General features: G+C 37.5%; 1 protein-coding gene across 4 annotated transcripts in view; it reads right to left on the bottom strand.

Moving 5' to 3' along the window:
• Positions 1-2,296: 2,296 nt before the first annotated feature.
• Positions 2,297-19,918, bottom strand: part of Ano5 (anoctamin 5) — an 85,156-nt gene continuing 67,534 nt past the window's right edge. For all 4 annotated transcript variants that reach the window (XM_076935004.1, XM_076935021.1, XM_076935010.1 and 1 more), the window contains 5 exons: positions 13,875-14,005; positions 12,779-12,984; positions 10,492-10,670; positions 8,458-8,563; positions 2,297-5,023 (listed from right to left, as the gene is read on the bottom strand). In XM_076935004.1, coding sequence (XP_076791119.1) covers positions 4,799-5,023; positions 8,458-8,563; positions 10,492-10,670; positions 12,779-12,984; positions 13,875-14,005 — 847 coding nt within the window. In that variant the 3' untranslated portion in view covers positions 2,297-4,798. The remainder of the gene's footprint in view (positions 5,024-8,457; positions 8,564-10,491; positions 10,671-12,778; positions 12,985-13,874; positions 14,006-19,918) is intronic.

Below are 19,918 nucleotides of genomic sequence, written 5' to 3'. Positions count from 1 at the left end.
AAATAGTCTAACTAAGCTTAGGGATATCTTTGGTCTGTATAGTGATCTGTGCCTGTTTGTCCAAGAAATCTTTTCCTATAAGGTCTGAGATGGCTAATCCTGTCAATTCGACTGGTCTTAGAATCACTACTAGAAACACCTAGATCATTACTAGAAACACACTTCTGGGTGTTTCTATGTAAGTTTTCCTTGGAGGGAAGACACCTTCCTTGGATATGGTGACATCATCATATAGGCTGGGGTTCCCAATTTAAAGAAAGGGAGTGAGCTGATAACCAGTATTCATGCCTCCTTATTACAGATGCAATGAAACCAACTGCCTCATGCTCTGTTGCCATGATTTCCCCACGATGATGAAACAAATCCTCAGGCACTGAGCCCAAATAAATCCCATCTTCCTTAATATGCATTGGTTGGGTATTTTGTCACAGAGATGAAAAATGTAACCAGATTTTACTTGCCAAAAATGATAGACAGCAGTAAAGCAGCTAAGGTTTCTTTTTGTGACTATTCTTAAAGATCAGCATGGTATGATGAACATACAATCCACCTAACTTCTTTGCTCTCTTTTCTCCTCTATGTCCCCTCCTGATGATCCCTGGGCTACCATGAGTGGAATTTGCCTGAAGACTGACATAAGCAATAGAAGACACAAGGACCCTGTGCAGAAGTTCAGGAGCTCTGCTGTTTCATGGCCATGCCTGATGGTCCTGGAGACTCTGGTTTGTCCACAGCCAGATTTCAGGATCAGGGAATTGTACATTTTATCCAAGACTATAATTTCAAAAGAAATAAATGCCTTGCCTCATAATATTTATAATTTTTCTGCATTATTTACATCCTGTATGATCCTATGATCAATCTATAATGTACTTAGAATGTGATACAATCATTTGACTTCTGAGCATTAAGACCTTAAAAATATATTGGTCGAATGTAGTGAATATAATATCTTTAATAAGTGGGAACTAGAGTTGTAAAGCTACTCAACTGAGAGTCTCCAGATGTGATCAGATAGGACAGGACTAGAGCAGCTATGGAGACTTGATTGCCCTGATCCTAAGTGACTTTGTGCAGCTCATGGCGGGCCAGGTTGCCTGTTTGGGAGTCAATGTCAAAGTGATTTCCACAATTTCTCTAGACCCAACAGCTACGTCTGATTGGATCTGCACTTTGAGGGGTGACATGATGACATTCTGAGCTAATCCTGTGGGTGGGTGGGTGCAGAAGTCTCTGAAAAATGACATATTTCATGGAAAGTCTTCACTAAAGTTCTTCATTTAAGAAATTAGCTCTAAACCCAAGCTGATACAGACAGCACTAAATGAACTAAGATGGTAAAAAACAAAACCCCCAAAGATGGAAAGGAAAAATAGATGGGGAAAGAAGGAGAAGCTGTAGCATAGGGAATGAATGACGTTATCAAGTAATGAAATGGAGAGAAACGAAAAGGATATTGGTGTCAACATATTTGAAATTATTTGCTATTTTAATCACTGAGCGATTTGGCCTTTGAGGTCCATAACTAAAGACATTTTCTGAATATCCATGTCCTCCCTTTAGGGGAGAACAGAAGGAAATAAAGGAAGGAAAATGAAAGAAAGGAAAAAGAAGGAGAGGAGGGAGTCAAAAAAGAAGGAAGGGAAACTGGGATGGACGGAGGGAAGAAGGGCAGGGGAAAGAGCAAGCTTGTGTATCCCGAGTTAACCATAGGACACAGCATCTCATCTCAGGAGAGCTGCATTCTGCTTCCAAAAACATATTTAGAGGAATGGGCACTTGCATTTCACACAGTTTAGGTTATACTATACATTATGTTTTAAACATTGTCATTAATTTTTATATAATGCTGAAATAACTGATGTACTTTAATTACTACACAGAAAAGTACATTCAAACTGCAAGAATAGTAACACGATAGTTCTATTGATTCTTTGTGGCAGAGTCCAAAGCCTGGCAATACAATGCCTCCCTTCATGTCATCATACAATTACATAACTATGAGAGGTTTGTCTAAAGCAATGGGTTATCTTTGTTGAAGGACCAGTACCATTGTTGCTGGAGAGTGGAGTCAATGACTGTTCACAGTACCTGGCCCTACAAACACACTTTGCAAATAAAGGCTTTCTTTGACACACAATAATTTTCATCCTGGAATTTCTCCAGGTAGTTTCTCACCCGTACTAACTGGCATAGCAGTGAGAAGAGATTTGTATATTCATACCTACAGATGTATCCCAAAGAATTCTACATAAGATTTAGAGGAAACAGCTCTGTCTTTCCCCTTGAGAAAAAAAAGGGGGTGTATGAAATCTAGGAGTCCAGAAACACTGCCAAATTCAGAACATTTCATTCAATGACAGTCCCTTTCTCTTGATGCCTAGAGTAAGTGATGTGAAGAATTTTGGGTTTTGTGTAAGAAGAAACAATGAAGATGATAATGATTTTGAAAAGAGTGTGTGGTTTGGGGCTTTAGCACTTGAAGACTAGCTAACTACTTGTTTGACTGAAGGATTAAAGCGTCCCAGCCTAGCATACATCTGGTATCAGTAGCATCTAACTTAGCATTCCTACATCAACCAATGTGGTGGGTGAAACGAAGAAAATCTGCTGGAACAAACTACACCTGGTTTTGGCTAACAGACTTTCCAGAAAGTGACTCTAGTATCTCAGAGCCATGAAACCAGAAGAAAGTGCTCAGCGGTAGATTATAAGGCAAATGTGATATATCTGCCAATGCATTTGAAAGTGAACACACAGATAAAGCTTAAGATGTGCTTGCTGTAGAATAAATTCCAGCTTTGTTAATTTTTACGATTACTCTGGATAATCAGTGCTTGCCTTGGTTTTGAACCTGCAGCATTGCAGGCAGCTTTGCAAGTCAGCTTTGTCCCTATCTTGCAATCTAGCTTCATAATATTTTCAAGCCACAAAATTAAAGCGTACTTCTAAAAAAAAAAAAAAAAAAAAAAAAACCAAAACCTTTAATCTTCCTTTTAAAAAATTAGCACCATGAAGAAGGCAATGTACATTGTATGTGACAAGCACAGTGGTGACAGTGTGATTTGACAGGCTACAGGAGCCACACCTGTGGCTCGAACCATCCTCAAGATGATTGTTTTATATTGACCATCTCCAGAGAACAAAAGTATCTTTCGATTATGAAATCATTTCAAGTGACCCAAACATGTTCACCAAATCTACCTAGTATATGACAAATCAATATTGTCAACAGTGTGATGTGCTAACTCTCTTATCATTTTATAAAATTCATAATCCCTAGTTTTAGATACTTAATATCTATAAACAGTTAATACTGTCATAGCAGCTATGCTGTAAATAGTGTTATTGGTAAGAGAACACTACTTTTAAAAATCATGTGATCAAGGTTTTTTTTTTTTTTTTTTTGGTATGTATGTGATTTTAAAAATACTCCTTTATAGCTGAATTCTAATTTAAATCTAAAGATTAGAGTACACTATAGCTGAACTATTTCTCCCACTCAAGTGGTAAGTTCCATACAGGCACATATGTGACATCGTATTAACTGAACCAATGACAAGAATTGAAGTATATCCACATATCCCTAAGTGTGGAAGGCATCATTTAACAAATAGACTTTCCCTGCCTAACTATCACCTTCTTACTTTGTTGATTATGTTTTGGTGATAAAGTCTGTGCTCGCAACACTGGCAGTTTGTCTAAGAGAAGACAAGGTGATGTCTGAAATGTTTATCATGTCCAATCAACAGTCAGCTAGACAATTGCTCGTGTGTCAAGAGCATAGAAAGAAGGCCCTGGACACTGACAGGCGATGTAGCCCATGAAAGACTGTAAACGTACAAGGTTTGGAGTTTCTTTAGAGCAAAAGGAGTCACATTTTGTAAACAGTTTGTGCCCAACTTATACAAATGGATAGAGCTCGATAAGGCTTCATGATGCAAAAATCAGCATTTCAGAGAAATGTAAAAAGTTTCACCGTATAATCAAATGAGTTAATATCTATGTGTTGTCTTGCATTCTTTAACTCTTCTTAAGAAAGACACGCTGGCTTCATGTAATACCTGCACTTAGAGACTTGCAGCCATCATGGTGTTGAAAGCAGTCAACAGAGCGGAGACACTACCTTTGAAAGCCTTTTGACTGTCTTTTATAAAAATTCACTTAGTCTCATGGGAAAAGGAATTCTACCTATACCAGGAAAGGCTATCTGGGATCCTGACCAAAGCTAACATTCACCTGACATTGTTAAGGATGCTTTGCTGCTATGATCTTTACCCAGTGTTTGTTAGTAGATGACATTTCCCAAGACTTCTGATTTTGGCTTTCATTTGTGTAAAATACCACAGCAGATGTTTTATGACTTGGTGGCTCTCTTTGCTAGCTTTCTTTTTGAAACAAGCTTTTTCTTGTTGGGAGGGAGATGGAAAACTCTCAACAGGAGACAGTAGAGATGTACAGTATCCCTGGGTAGTGACAGAGCACCTGCCCCCACAGGCCATGGTTTCACTCTAAGTAGCAACAATCCATGATTTCCCAGATTCTGAATCCACAGGCTCACACCTGTAACTGTTTACAGGACCCCAGAGGTTCCTGGGATTGCCCAGTGGATGATGCCAGCCTGTGTTCTCTTCTAAAAGCACACTGCCAGCCTCTATTAAAGTGCATAAAGACTCTGAGTTACAAATAAAAGAAGGAAAGAAAAACAAATGGCTATATGGCTTCCAGCATCCAGCCTGAAATCCAGAGGCAACAGTGGACCAAGAGAGGGCACGAAGCTTCTCCACTTGTGTGTGGATTAGACTGAAGGTTTGTCACCTGGGGATGATTTGTTATTATTAACTGGAACATTCTTCATGATGTTACCATATTCAACATTCAAGTTTTCTTTCAACTTGTTGAGCTCAAAGTCATGAATAATTTTGATAGTCATTAACTTTTCTCGTTTGACTTTCTCTATGACATCTTTGGGAACATCTGGTATCATCCATGCTAATAAAAATTTAAATAGAAACACAACGTGCTAAGAGAGAGAGAGAGAAAAAAAAAGAAATATCAGTAAGACATATTGTTAGGACCATCAAGAATTTAGCAAGGAGTCCTTACAGGTCCCTTGTGAATCTGATAAATTCTGTTGGACGTAGGAAACACAAAGTTTACCATATTTGTATCTGTGTGTACATGCATATGTGTATCTGTATATACATATTCATACATGTGTTTATCCTATAATTTTCACACAATGGAACTAAATAAATGTCTATTTATTTTATATTTAAGTAACCAATTGGAGAAAAAAAAAGAAAGAAAACTTCACTTTATCTGTGTCCTGTCCTAAGAACCTAATAAAAAATTCTCTAAAATAATCCCAACTTCCTTTAGAAAGGAAAGCTCACACTCAACCATGTAATTGGGGACTTACTGTGAAATGGAAACCTAAGGCATACCAGCCATTTTATTTTAGATTGTTAGGACATTTTAAGGAGTGAAGGGGCCAGGCCTCATGTGGACATTATTGTAGGGCAGAATTGAATACAAGATCATCAGTTTGATATTTCTGTGAGGAGTAGTAGACTGTTCTGGTAGTATGTGGAGACATCTTATTTTTATACCAGAAAGCCATGAACACAGGGCTACAGGCTGTGACATAGTATGGAGCCTATACCCACTTGGTTAGAATCCTTTTCTTTCTCTCCAAGTATGTTTCTTTCTCTTTTCTCACGTGCTTAAAAATGTATGTTAAGACCCAACAAGCAGCTGAAAGAGTCAGATCCAGATATTTGCACCCAACCAATGGACAGAAGCTGCTGACCCCTGTCTTTGAATTAGGGAAAAGCTGGAAGAAGCTGATGAGGAGAGTGACCCTGTAGGAGGACTAGCAGTCTCAATTAACCTGGACCCCGAGATCTCTCAAACACTGGAGCACCAACCAGGCAGTATATACCAGCTGACATGAGGCCCCCAATACATATACAGCAGAGAACTGCCGGACCTGGGTTCAGTCAGAGAAGATGCACCTAACCCTCAAGAAACTGAGGCCCCAGGAAGTTTAGAGATTTGATGGGGTGGGAGGTAAGGGTTGGGGACATCCTTGAGGAGACAGGGGACAGGGAGGAGGTATGGGATGTAGAGCAGTTGGAGGGTGGAATGAGAGGAAAATAAAATCTGGAGTGTAAATAAATAAATAAATAAATAAATAAATAAAAGATTTTTTAAAATGTCTTAATATGGGGCTGGGTGATGATTCAGTGGCTAAGAGGACTGGCTGCTTTCCCAAAGGACATAGGTTCAATTCCCATATCCGCACGGTAGCTAACAAATGTAAATCTGGCTTTCAGGGATCTGACATCATCTTCTGGCCTATGTGGCCACTTTGAGCAAGTGGTACAAGACATACATGCAGGCAAAACACCTGTACACATAAAATGAAATTAATATAAAGTGAAATACATATAAGAAAAATGCCTTAATAAACTGTAGAAGCCTCCGGAGAAGCCAACACCAGGCTCTTGGGTGCCTTTGGATATATTTCCTGGGTGTTTCTCCCTTAAGAGTTTTTAAATTATTTATTGATTGTGTGCATGTATGAACATGTCATGTGGGTGCCATGTAGAAGTTAGTTCTCTTATTCTCTCATGTGAATTCTAGAAATGCAACTTGAATTGTTGACACTGGAGGCAAACACTCCCTCTCTGAGACATATTGCCAGTCCCCTTTCTATTAAACAAGCAAACACCAACCCAACACTGCTTTATACTGGCTATGCTTGAAAGCCTTTTCTACATTGACCCATCTGAGACAGTGGAACTACAGACTGAACTTTTGTGACATGGTGGTTTGAATATGCTTGGCCCAGGGAGTGGCACTATTAGGAGGTGTGGCCTTGCTGGAGGAAGTGTGTCACTGTGGGGGTGGACTTTGAGACCTTCCTCCTAGCTGCCTGGAAGACAGTCTCTTCTTGGCTGTCTTCAAATCAAGATGTAGAACTCGCAACTCCTTCTCTACCACCATGTCTGCCTGCATGCTGCCATGCTTCCTTCTATGATGATAACGGACTAAACTTCTGAAACTGTAAGCCAGTCCCAATTAAATTTTTGCCTTTATAAGAGTTGCCATGGTCATGGTGTCTCTTCATAGAAATGGAAACCCTAAGACAGTGGATTTCTAATGAAAGGTGGGCTCACTACCTCCACATGCTAAGGTTGTTCTGTCATTCTTTTAATCCTCTGACTCTTGAATGGTCAATGCTATTCTATCCATCATGCAATAAAATATCTAATAAGAAAGAAAAAAGAACAAAACAAACAGGAGCCAAAAGGAAAGAAAACTGATGGAGAGAGCCGAGGCATGGTCTCATCTCTTTTCAAGTGGGAAAACATGACCACTGATTTGAGGCAAAACAGGTATTGTAGCAGAGAAACAACAGAGGAAGAAAGAATTTGAAAGGACTCTTTTTGTTTGTTTGCACTCTCGAACTTGAAGAGTATGCTTTCAGATCTAGGGGACTCAGTCAGCATCTACAGCAACCATGTTGTCCAGTAGGGAATAACTTGTTTGTGAAGTTTCAGACTGGCAGATGAGAAAATTCTAAGAGTTTGTTCATTTTTAAGGTCACTAATAATGAAGGAGACTGGATGGCACTGTACTTTATAACAGCATTAGAAGCTAGAAAAAAATGGAACAATGTCTTAAATGGTTTTCAAGATTGTCAAAATTAAGGTTAAAAAATTAATGGAAACAATTTTAGGCTTTTAATTCCAGAACAAATGAATGTAATATTCATAGGAAACCTTTCAATATTCAAGATTTCAAAAAGAAATCACTTGTAATTATTCTTCACAGAGTTCCTGAAAGATGAGTCCAACAAACCAAGGGGGAGGCTGAAAGGAGTTTACTGCCTAGAAGATTGATGTGTGTGTGTGTGTGTGTGTGTGTGTGTGTGTGTGTGTGTGTGTGAGAGAGAGAGAGAGAGAGAGAGAGAGAGAGAGAGAGAGAGAGAGAATGTAAACTTAAGTAGAGAAATGTTTTCAGAGCATATTGCACGGAACAAACTTGGCTAATATTTATAAAGTTATGGCATATAAGATATAAGTTTTGATTAAAGTCTTAGGTGGAACTCTGATGAATACATTATTTTTGAGTTGAGAGTTATTAAATATTAAAGCTGTATCATTGAGTGAATAACCCAGATACCAGCAGGTTCGGAAGTGTTCCTTTGGCTCTTGACCTTGCTGCCATTTCTTTTATTTTGCTGATGCCACGGTGTGTTTACCAATTGTACATGACTAACAAACTCCCATGGAGATGTTGCAACTTATGACAACACATAATATCCTTAAAAGAAAGGTGAAGAAGCAAACTTCTCCATGATAGGTGTGTTTAGAAACGGATGCTTTGAAGAAGAGAAAAAATAGACAGGATAAAAGAAAGAGATGGGTAGAGCCCAGGTCAGCTTACTTCCATTACTATAATGAAGGTCATCTTGGCAGCAAGGACATGCCAAAACTGCATGTTATGGTTATACTTTTCTTCATGGTCGGGAGGGTACCTATAATCTCTGTACCTAAAAAAAGAAAAAGAAAAAAATGAACCATAGGAAGGTGGACATCTAGTTATAGAGAGATGATCTATGGTAGATAGATAGATATCACACATGATAGTCAGATGATGGAGAGATGACTAATCTAGGATAGATATAGATGATAAATATTTGATAGATGATAGGTAGGTAAACAGATATAGACATATAGGTAGATGAGAGATAGATAATCTGTGATAAATAGGTAGATAGGTGATAGATATAGATGACCGGTAGACAGAATGAGAGATGGATGACAGATAGGTATTTAAGGAAAGTTTAATAAAGAGACCTGGCATAAATTTTTATTATTTCTTTTAGGAGATTGGGTACCAATACAGGTCACAAGAAAATAACAGATAATGTTAAACTTTTTCCTATTTGCACAGCTCCAGGCTTGTGCTACTTATTCACAGTATATCCCTAATACAAGATAAACCAGAGGAACTTCTTTAGTCTAATGCAAACTTCTCCCAGTAGAGAGCAAGCTACAATGGCATTTTGTCAAAATCCTCCTCCTATCTGATCCATCTGACTTACTATTTGGACCACTTTTGGTTCCATGAGACTCTGTTTTCCTTTAGATGTATGTACCAATGAAACAATGTTCTCTTTCTGGACTTTTCAGTGCTCAGATTTTCATATTATTCTCTATTACAAATACACTAGACTGATGTTCTTCAAAACCCAGTCCAGCTCTTACAAAGAGATGAAACTAAGAAATCCGACAACAGAGATCTTAGTCTTGAACACGGAGCCATGATCCTTTAGTGTCCAAGTTTGCTGTAGATCAGTGGTTTTGTTTTTCTGATTGTCCTGTAATGGTTTTTTTGCTTTATTAGAATTCTCAAGGAAGAATTCAGGATGAGATTAAAATTAAGATTAAAGGCTTTTGTACATACATGTGTATATATGTCTATTGGTTTGATATATATTGACCATCTATTTATGATTTATCTATTATCTATCTGTATCATCTATTTCTATCATCTATATATCATACTATATTTCTGCTTATCAGTCTATCTATGCATCTATCTATGAATATATCTATCTTCATCATATATTTATATCAGCTGCCTATTTAACTCCATCACCTATCAATTATATATCTCCATCATATATATTTTTCTTGAATCTTTACTATTCTATCATCTATCATCTCTATATCTATCAATCTATCTTCATTATCTACCTATACTATGTTTATTATCTATATATCTATGTATCTACCTATGTATGTATGTATGTATGTATCTATCTATCTATTATCTTCTATTATCTATCATCTATCTACCAAATTACTTGCCTATCTCCATCAGCTATTTATCATATATACATGATCTATATAAATATATATAACATATATATATTTATATAAATATAATTAACCTACCTAGTATTGACAATTATTTTTATACTATGGTATAAAGATCCCCATGGAACATGATACACTGGATATAGTAGTAACAGTTCACATGTCCCTCCCTACATATTCTATGCTGAAGAAAACCTTTAAATAGAATGATGGCTGGTGAGCTGGCCTCATTAATATATTAACATATATTAATATTATATAATATAAATATATATTAATATATATAATTTTATTGTTATTTTTCTATTTCTTAGTATATTTTCTGAGAATAAATGGTAAAATTCAGATAATTATCTATATGGACTGATAGAAAGATGTTGTGGATGAAGTCCAGGGAACATGGGCTAGATAGTAAGGAATATTTTCAAGAATAATTCAAAATTAGCAAATTATTTAAAAAATAATATGACCTCTATCCATAATGTCCCCTTGTTGTCTCAAGTAAACATTTTAGACAATAGGACACACATTAGAAAAAAAGGTAATTTAAGAAAAACATTGAAAGTACAGTGTGAAAACCTAGACAGAAGAACACCTGCAGGTGACGAAGTCTCTTTTCTCCAGGGGTGCTGTGTGGTTCGGAAAGTCAGCTATCAGGAACACTGACAGGCTGTTATTGACATATCCTCTCAAGGGCTCTGTGGAATTCGTTGAGTAGGCATAGAAGTAAACTAGCCGGGGGATGATGTCAGATGTGAATGAGACAATGAAGGCCTGATGGGCAAAGGGAGAAAAAGATGATGAGCTCAGCCCAGGGTTCAAAGTCTGACTTGTATGCAAGCCCACTTTCCTGAGCTCCATGAACGTGAGGTGACTCAAACACCATTCTAAAACACACAAAGGCTCACGGGTAGCATGGGATTAATCTTCCAAGATTTCATAACTACAAAATACCTAAGTCAACAATTGAAACTACGTGTATTTGTTGCTCCAAAGCATGTTCTTTGTCCTAGGTTTTGCCATGGCTCATGTTCCTGATTGACATATTCACTGTTCTTAAAAAAGAATTTCTTTTGTCTGGGCTAGGAGAGAAATAGGCAGGAATATGGGAATTCATTTGTCTGTATCTCTCTGTGTTATGGAATCTATGTGTGCATTTCTATTTGTATTCGTGTTTGTATATATTCTTAAAATCTGTGTGGATGTGCTTATAGGTGTATATGTCTGTATGGGTCTGTATGGATATACCTGTGTGTATTCATGACTACATCTCTCTCTGTATGTCTGTGTGTAGCTGTGTTTTGTGTCTGTATATTGAGTGTGTCTATAGCAGGCTGATGAATGAAAGAATAGAGGGTGGGTTGACACTTAATTGTAGCTTATTACAAATAATTCAGAGCTTCATTCTATGGGGGCATGATTTTTTCCAAGTAAAATGATCACAGAAATAGTTTGCATATTCTAGGTCAGATGAATGCCCTTAGAACCATCTATCTGACTCTGGCACTGGTGCACTTGGTGGTATATATTTAAAAACCCTTTTCTGGGGCTGAAGGGGATTGCATCTCTAGAGGAAGAACAACAATATCAACTAATTGGACCCCCCCCCCCCAAGAGCTCACAGAGACTAAACCACAAACCAAAGACTATACATGGAGGAACCCATGGCTCAAGCTACAAATGTAGCATAGGATTGCCTTATCTGGCATCAATGGGAGGGGAGGTCCTTGGTCCTGTGGAAGCTCTATGTCCCAGTGTAGGGGGATGATAGAGCAAAGAGGTAGGGGTGGCTGAATGGGTGAGGGAGCACCATCATAGAGGCAAGGGGGAGGGGGATGTGATGAGGGGTTTGCAGAGAGGAGACCAGGAAGGGGGACAACATTTGAAATGTAAATAAATAAAATAACCAGTTTTTAAAAAGACAAAAATAATAAAAAATAAAACCCTTTTCTGTTCTTCTATGGCAATGAGTTATATTTTGTATTTCTGCTTATTAAATACTTCTGACACCCTTTTCTCACAATTGATGATTTCAAACAGATTTTAAAAAACTGGCACAGAGCAGTGTCTCATAGTTTCCATGGGTGTGGAGTTTTTTTTTTTTTTTTTGTTTGTTTTTTTCAACAAGTTAGCTCTTGCTTTATGCAGTACTTGTATACATTACTCTTTTATTTTCTAAGTTGACTGTGATTAATTTTTATTTCTTTACTGCTTCTATTCAGGTGTTGTGTCTGAGTTTTCCTTTGGCAGCTGAAGTCATATGCTTAGGGTAGGTTTCCCTATTTTAGTTTTTAAAGAGTATTAGTAGCTAATGATTTTTCTGTAACCATTCTCTAGCTCATTTCTCCATGTTCCCATTGTATTTAACCTTTACAATTTCAACAATGTCTCCATTACATAAAGCTTTCTAAAATAAATCACAAATATTCAATTGTCAAATCTCCTTTTGATTATCTCAGTAAAACTTCAGTAGAAAAAAAACATAATTTTGATAAATAAGAAGGCAATGCAATTAGTATTTGTTAAATGTCATTTTAAAAATCATCTTGCAATAAATAAAAATAAATAAGTTTGTATTTATATGTACATATGTGTAAAATCACTTCTTGACTGCATTGTTCAAACACGTTACATTACCATTCATTTTCTGCCTAGATTGGTGCAACCTGTAAAACAACATCATGAAATTCCAACGAGAAAGTACAGTTTTCTTTCTATTGTTCTTCCTTAGAAAATGGCGCTTAAGATAGCTTGTCCTTACAAACCATCATTGTGGTGAAATTGGTGCCATTGAGGATTGAGTTAGGCGCCATTCACATTTCTCCACCCCAACAGATACAAAAAGAAATGCAGAGTCGTCCCATGGAAAGAGGCACACTTACATTAGTTGCAACAGAAACGATGGCCATCCCATAAAGAATATCTTGCCAGACACCTATGGAGTGAGCTTTTGCCGCGACAGGTCTCCTGTACTGAGTTGTCAGCTTCCAGGCATCCACTCGGATTCCCATAATGTTGTTCAAGAGAGCAAACAGGGGTGCCAGGGGAAAAGAGGCCACAAACAGCGTGACAAACCCGAACTGGATAACTGAAGAGATACGAGTCATCCATCATTACGATACAGAAAGGAGGTCCATTCATCCAGTTCCTGCCACCTGTACACTGACCACTTTTCAGCTGATTTGTTAGGAAGTCAATAAATAATAATGCTGATTCACCCCTCCTTGCTTTTTAAAGAACCAATAAATAACCTGAGGCAGAGGCAGTGTGGGTTTTCAGGGTGTTAGTCGCAGAACTATACCTAGAAAACTAGCTAATATATTTAACTTCAGTATCTTCAACATGAAAAATAAATATAGCTAATAAGTCCACTGCAAAATTATCTCATGATGAAAAGAATAAGTAAGGAGTTTTTAGTATAAACTAATTATTGGTTGACTCTCAATGCACAGAAGCTAATTTTGTTATAAATATTTCACATCTTTATGTCAGTACCAATGTATCCTGCCTGATTTTATATATATATATATATATATATATATATATATATATATATATATTCATGTCCTATCCATACATCTCTCTGCCATCAATTCTTCCACCTATTCATTTATCCATCTTTATGCAATCCATATACCCATCCACCATATGTGTGTATGTGCCATCCATCTACCCACCTATCCATCTATCCACCTATCCATCAATCTATTCACCATACATCTACACATACATAAAATCACATATCCTTCTGTCTCCTAATATTTATATATCTGCCATCATTCATCCATCTGCCATCTACCCATTTATCCACCATGCATCCATGTATCCATCTATCTAATCATCCATCCATCCATCCATCCATTCATCATTTTCATTCAATAATACCAAGCATCTACCATACATAAAGAAATTGTAAGAAATGAAAACTATTGATTTTATTAGTGGTGATACTGCCTCAGAGCCATGATTGGAAATTACCTGTTTCCAAGTACTCATAGAACAGCCCACGATGTCCATAAATCTGAAGGTCATGATCTTGCTCCCAACGACTATACAGTTTCTCAGAGTGGGCTCGGGTTCTTCGGCGTCTCCACCAATTAAAAATCAAGCTGTCAGAAAGGATAAAAGTTGACATGTGAAGAAAGAAGTCAGAGTGCCAGTGTGTTAAGTCTGGAAACTATCAGAAAGAAAGACTAAGTACCTTAAGTTAGCACAATAGAAGATACAGTCCAAATGAAAACCCAGTATAGTTTTTTCCATAAGTGGTGGTAGTTAGGTTAATAGAGCATATTAAGGGGGATGGTCAGGGCTTGGAGTAATGGCCAATATCTATGCCTCTGAATGCTCAGAAAATGTTTACAGAAATGAGAAACTGAGTGTAACAGAAAAAAATGTACACAAAAGGAAAAGCAGAGGTTTATTTAAGTAAATGCAATATATTACAAGACACTAACCAACCAAATTCTATACCATATAAGATAGATTTTGGTAGTGTTGGATTATGCCAAGGAATAAGTTTGTTTTTTAACTAGCAAATTCATCAATATAATAGACACACTGACAGAGTTAATGTTAAACACAAAAGCACTTGGTATCAAATACCTTCTTAAGTTTGCTTCTAACAGATAATCCTAGAACTAAGTTAGCTAAATCTGATTAAAAGAGACCAACAAAACAGGAAAATGTCCTCATCAGTGTGAAGAGCATTTGAAATAAAAACCAAAGTGAGAATGTGTATGGCCATATTCAAGTGAATGGTATAAAAATAAATCAATGAAATAAAACAAACACTGGGCTGTGGTTATTAAACAGAATGTGCGGCTGCTGGATAGTAGATCCTTAACTTTTTGAAATGGGAAAAAAAAACACATTTACAGTCTTTCAAAACAAATAAACAAATAACTCAAAACAAAATTTAACAAAGATCCAAGACAATAAGATGGGATGCTCAACTTGAATTTCAAAGTCTGCATTTTTATGCATTTAAAGCAGTAGCTTCCAACCAGAGTGATTTCGCCAGGGAAGCTTTGCAATATTGGGAAATATTTTTCAGTTGTCACAATGGGGAGGAGATGGCCAAGCAACCACTTCACAGTGACTCATGAAGAAGAAAGAACAAGTGAGGATGCATAGGTCTTTCTTAGAAGGAGTAACTAAATACCCAAGGGAGCAAATATGGAGACAAAGTGTGGGACAGAATCTGAAGGAGAGGTTGTATGGAGACCATTCCACCTGGGTATTCATTCCGTGTGCAGTCACCAAAAATAGACGCTGATATGGATGTCAGGAAGGGAAAGCTGACAGCAGCCTGATAAGGCTGTCTCCTTAGAGGTCCCCCAGAGTCTGACATACCCAGAGACAGATACTCAAAGCTATCCATTAATCTGATCAAAGGTTCCCAATGGAGGAGTTAGAGAGTAAACTGAAGGAGCCTTAAGGGTTGGTGGCCCCCATGAGGAGAGCAACAATACCAACCAGCCAGAGCTCCCCAGGGTCTAAACCACCAGCCTAGGAGCACATATGGAGAGACACATGACTCCAGCTGTATATGCAGGGGAGGATGGCCGTGTTGGGCATAGGTGGGAGACAAGGTCATTGGTACCTTGAAGGTTGAGCACTGAGTGGGGCGGGGGAAGCTGAGGGTGGGGAGGGGGATTGGGGGTAAGTGGGTGAACACCCTCATAGAAGCAGGAGGAGGGGGGTTGGGATAAGGGGTTCCTGGGTGGTGGTGGGAACTCGGTAAGGGGATAAAATTTGAAATGTAAATATTATATCCAATAAAAGAGGGAAAAAAAGAAAAGCAGTTAGGACCAACATCCTTAATAAAATGTCAGCCCTCTTAAAAAAAACTATCTTGATACTAAAATTTGTTTTGAGAATTGTATATTGCAGAATGATCAGCCTTGGTGTATCTACTCAACAAGCAAGCTGGGCAGAACTGCTCAAACCTCTGAGGTCTGGGAATTCCATCTGGAGGCAGTGAAGACACAGCATCAGAGGCTTGTCAATTTGCTCTCCCCCCAACGCCTCTTCTAATATCTCAACGCCCATAATAAGCTTGAAGAAGCTAATGAAGAGTCAGCGCCCCTATTCCCCGGGCTTGGGCACTAAGGTGGTAAATGTTGGACTGTCTTTCTAGGGAAAAGTAGTGGTTTTGTGGGAATAGAGAGGATTAGCTAGGGGTTAATTGCATAGCCATAACCTATTAGTAGAAATCTGTATAATTAGTATCAAGATGAAGATATAAATTCTTAAATGGCACCAATTTACTTTGATTACAAATTTTAAAGTTTTCATTGGCATGAGTTTCTTATTGATATAAGAGTGAGATGAATATTGTTACTCTCATAGGCATTATACCAGTATAACACATTTAGGAATACAAGGCTTAGACCCAGTCCTTCTTTAACTTTTTAAACTGATTTGAGATGGTCAGCCTGTGAGTTAAGGGACTATAGCAAATTCATGGCTTGGAGTTTATTATAAGGGTGTACTCTATGTTTTATTTAGAAATAGCTGAGTGGAGTTAACAGGCAACAGTCCAGATTACCTTACATGGATAGTTGGTTTTCAAAACATCAGAAATCCATAGAATTGACATGACAAACATTTCTGTATTAATGTTCATGTTTTATTAGAGACCTGTCTGCTCCTGACAGCTTCCTGTCTTGGATTCTAAGAAGAAATTGAGCATCCTTGGAGTTACTCCAATTGTGGTGAGACAGCCACTAGGCAAGAATTGCCTCTTTCCTTCTACAGACAAATTACTGTCCAGAAAAGGACACACTTGCAGAATAGGCGACTGATTATATCTGCCTAGACAGAGTAATCAGCCCTTAATAATTCTGCAGCACTAAGGTCTGTCAGATGATCCTGGGCCAGAAGGTGGAAGAACAGATGCTCCAACGTTTTGAAGTAGAGCGAGTGTCCAGGTGTTCAGAGGTCTCTATAAATTGGCTAAGTTTTAGAAGCTAATCTTTGTGCTTCCCACAATTATAGTTAACTCAGTCATTCTGGATTTCTGACGGGGTTGAAAACTTATAGCCTCATAGCCAATCCTGACTATTTACTTTGAGACAAAAGATTTGAGTGAATGGTCGTCAGCTGACATTCATTCTAAATCCAGGTTCAGAACTAAATGTTTCAGTTAGGATAGACGACAGAGGTGCTGGTTAGTCAACAATAGGTATTAGGACTATCCTGTACCTCACTGGTACAAATTGGCATAATTATGCTCTAATTATATTTTGAGAGAAAAGTTTCATTTTAACAGGAAGGGTGATATGTAGGAGGAGCTTAGGTGGGAGGAGTACTGAGAGGAAGAGATGGAGTAAGAAGAGGAGGAGAAGAAGGAGAGTAGAAGCTAGGTGATGAAAGAGAGAAAGAAGGGGGAGACAGGGAGGCAGATGTTCATGTATCTCCACCAGTCAAAGATAGTGGTTATATCTAGGTTGGGTAGTAGGTTACACCTCTGATTGAACAATACCAAACTTATAAAGCCTGTGATTAACATTTTTAAAAAAATGTATAAATACAAAAAGGAAAAGAGGGCATGGAATAGGGGTTTTCTAAGGGGGGGAAATGGGGAAAGGGGATGGCATCTGAAGTGTAAATAAAATATCTAATAAAAAAAATTATCCTGCAGTGCAAATGGAAACATGGAGATGCCTCAAGTAACTCATGACTCAGTGACCTCATGATATTACTGAAAATCAAAAACAAAAAATTATGATAAAAACATATTTTATACACAAATGCTTAAAAAAGAAGAACAGAGCTGGTAGCTAATGCTTTTGAAGCATTACTGCAAATTAAAAAAAAAAAGATAAGCAGCCAGGTAGGAAAGGTATCGAACAGCATGAACAAGTGCACATTTCCAAAGAAGACACAAACAGCCAGAGAGCTATCCTCTCATGTTAATTAATCAGGTAAATAAAAAATAAAACCTAAAGAGACAGAGTTCATATGTGCTAATGGATGAATGGATAAATAACATTATCACATGGACTGCTGCTGCAATTATGTGTTGAAAGGAGTAAGAATAATTATTTATATATATATAGCTTAGATCCAAACTGAAACATCAGAAGGGGGAAAAAAGGAGGGTACACAGAGTTGAGTGGCGTGGGGATACTTAGGGATCCCCAATGATCCTCTGTGAGCTCCTATGCACAGAGATTGCTGGATTCCCACAGCACACTTAATGACCTTTAATTCTATACTAATTAATTCTGCTGTTAAAATCATTTTTATTACCTATGATCTATTTGAAGCTATTTTTGAATAACTGAGATTTGCCTAAAATCAAATTTTATATTTTGTGTATAAGTGTCTAATTTTCTTCAACGTTTCCTAAAATGAAAGCTAAGCTTACTGGATCTATCTATCTATCTATCTATCTATCTATCTATCTATCTATCTATCTATTATTTTTGCAACCAGGCCAAAAATAAATTAGTCATGTTTGTACATATCACGGATTTCTGACATCTTCATTTCTCCCCATTATCTACAAAACTAGTCTGTCAGCAATCCCATACTCCTGTCACTAACAAAGTTTTATACTGAGTTTTACAATCAGGTGGAGTAATAACTCTATCATTATTCCCTAGTTTCTTAACCTCCCACATAATATTTAGAATCTGCTTGTCTATATAGAAAATAATGCTGATATTTTCATGACATATATGCATGTGTCAACATAGGGAAAAGAGGACAGTTTTACTATGTTGTGTTATTCAGTCCAGAAACACATCATTTCTCTCCATTAATATGTTTTCAATATCATACAATAAATAGGAAATAAACCCAACCCCTGGCTTCCAATTGCTTCTAAAAGAGTATCAATCCCCATACAAACTGAGGCCTTTATTATCCTTTCTCTTTTCATTGGTGGAAATATTCCTCTGATGTATGCAATCAGCTGGTATTTTTGTTATATGTACATTTATGTAACATATATGTACATAAATTTACATGCATATAAATTGTTTATTATACTTGTGTTGGAAGAGGGAGCAATTGTTTTACAAATGACCTAAGTTCTCTAGTGTTTCTATGCCTATACAAGATAACACAGAATTTAAAAACAAACAAACAAATAAACAAACAAACTTCAAAGGTTCAATATTTAGCAATAGTTACAATTAAATATAACATCCAAGGGTTCAGGCACCATCTGGTAAGAGGGGGCAGAAAGACTGTAAAAACCAGAGGTAAGAACTGGAATCGAGTGGAGCGGTGTCTCCTGGAGAGGGCAACGCTCTTGTACTCATGCACTGACAGGCCCTGTGGCTATTACACACAACCTCAAAACAGTCAACATTCCAGACTGAAGTTGTATGTGTGTGTGTGTGTGTGTGTGTGTGTGTGTGTGTGTGTGGTCATGAGCCATCAATCTTGGATGATGTATTCTGGAGAGTGGGAGTCATCTTTCTTTAAAACTGTGGCCCCTGGTAGGTTGACCAACCTGCAGTGGATGGCCACACACTCAAGAGTACATGGACAGTATAAATGGACCTACTGGAGCACAGCAAAAGAAAAGTGAAAAAGAGAAGAGGAAGTTAGAAGTGGGTGGTGAGATAGAGAGTAGTGGCTCTAAGAGGAGTTAGGGGGAAGAGCAGAGTGAATAGGACTAAAGTATACTATATGCATTTATGGAATTCTCAAAGAACCAATATGAATTCTATATCAACATTTTAAATTACAAAAGTATAATATGCAATATGTAGAATAAGCTACTGAGGATCTAATATGTTGATTTCCCCAGTTAAATCTTTATAGCTTCACTCAAGCAACAGAAATGCACATTTAAAAGCTCCACTCAGTGTGAAGTTCATGCCTTTAATCTTAGCACACCAGACTGATGGATCTCTGTGAATTGTGAGTTCCAGGACAGCCAGAGCCACATGGTGAGATGCTGTCTCAAAGGGGGAACAACAACACACAAAAAAAAACCCCAAACCAAAAACACAACAACAAAAAACCCTCTATGCTGAAACATCACATTGTATTCAGTAAAT

Source organism: Arvicanthis niloticus, chromosome 1 (assembly GCF_011762505.2).
Source record: "Arvicanthis niloticus isolate mArvNil1 chromosome 1, mArvNil1.pat.X, whole genome shotgun sequence".
In the NCBI taxonomy this organism is placed as follows: domain Eukaryota; kingdom Metazoa; phylum Chordata; class Mammalia; order Rodentia; family Muridae; genus Arvicanthis; species Arvicanthis niloticus.
The sequence above is the reverse complement of the archived record's forward strand: the minus strand, read 5'-3'. Positions and strand labels throughout refer to the sequence as shown.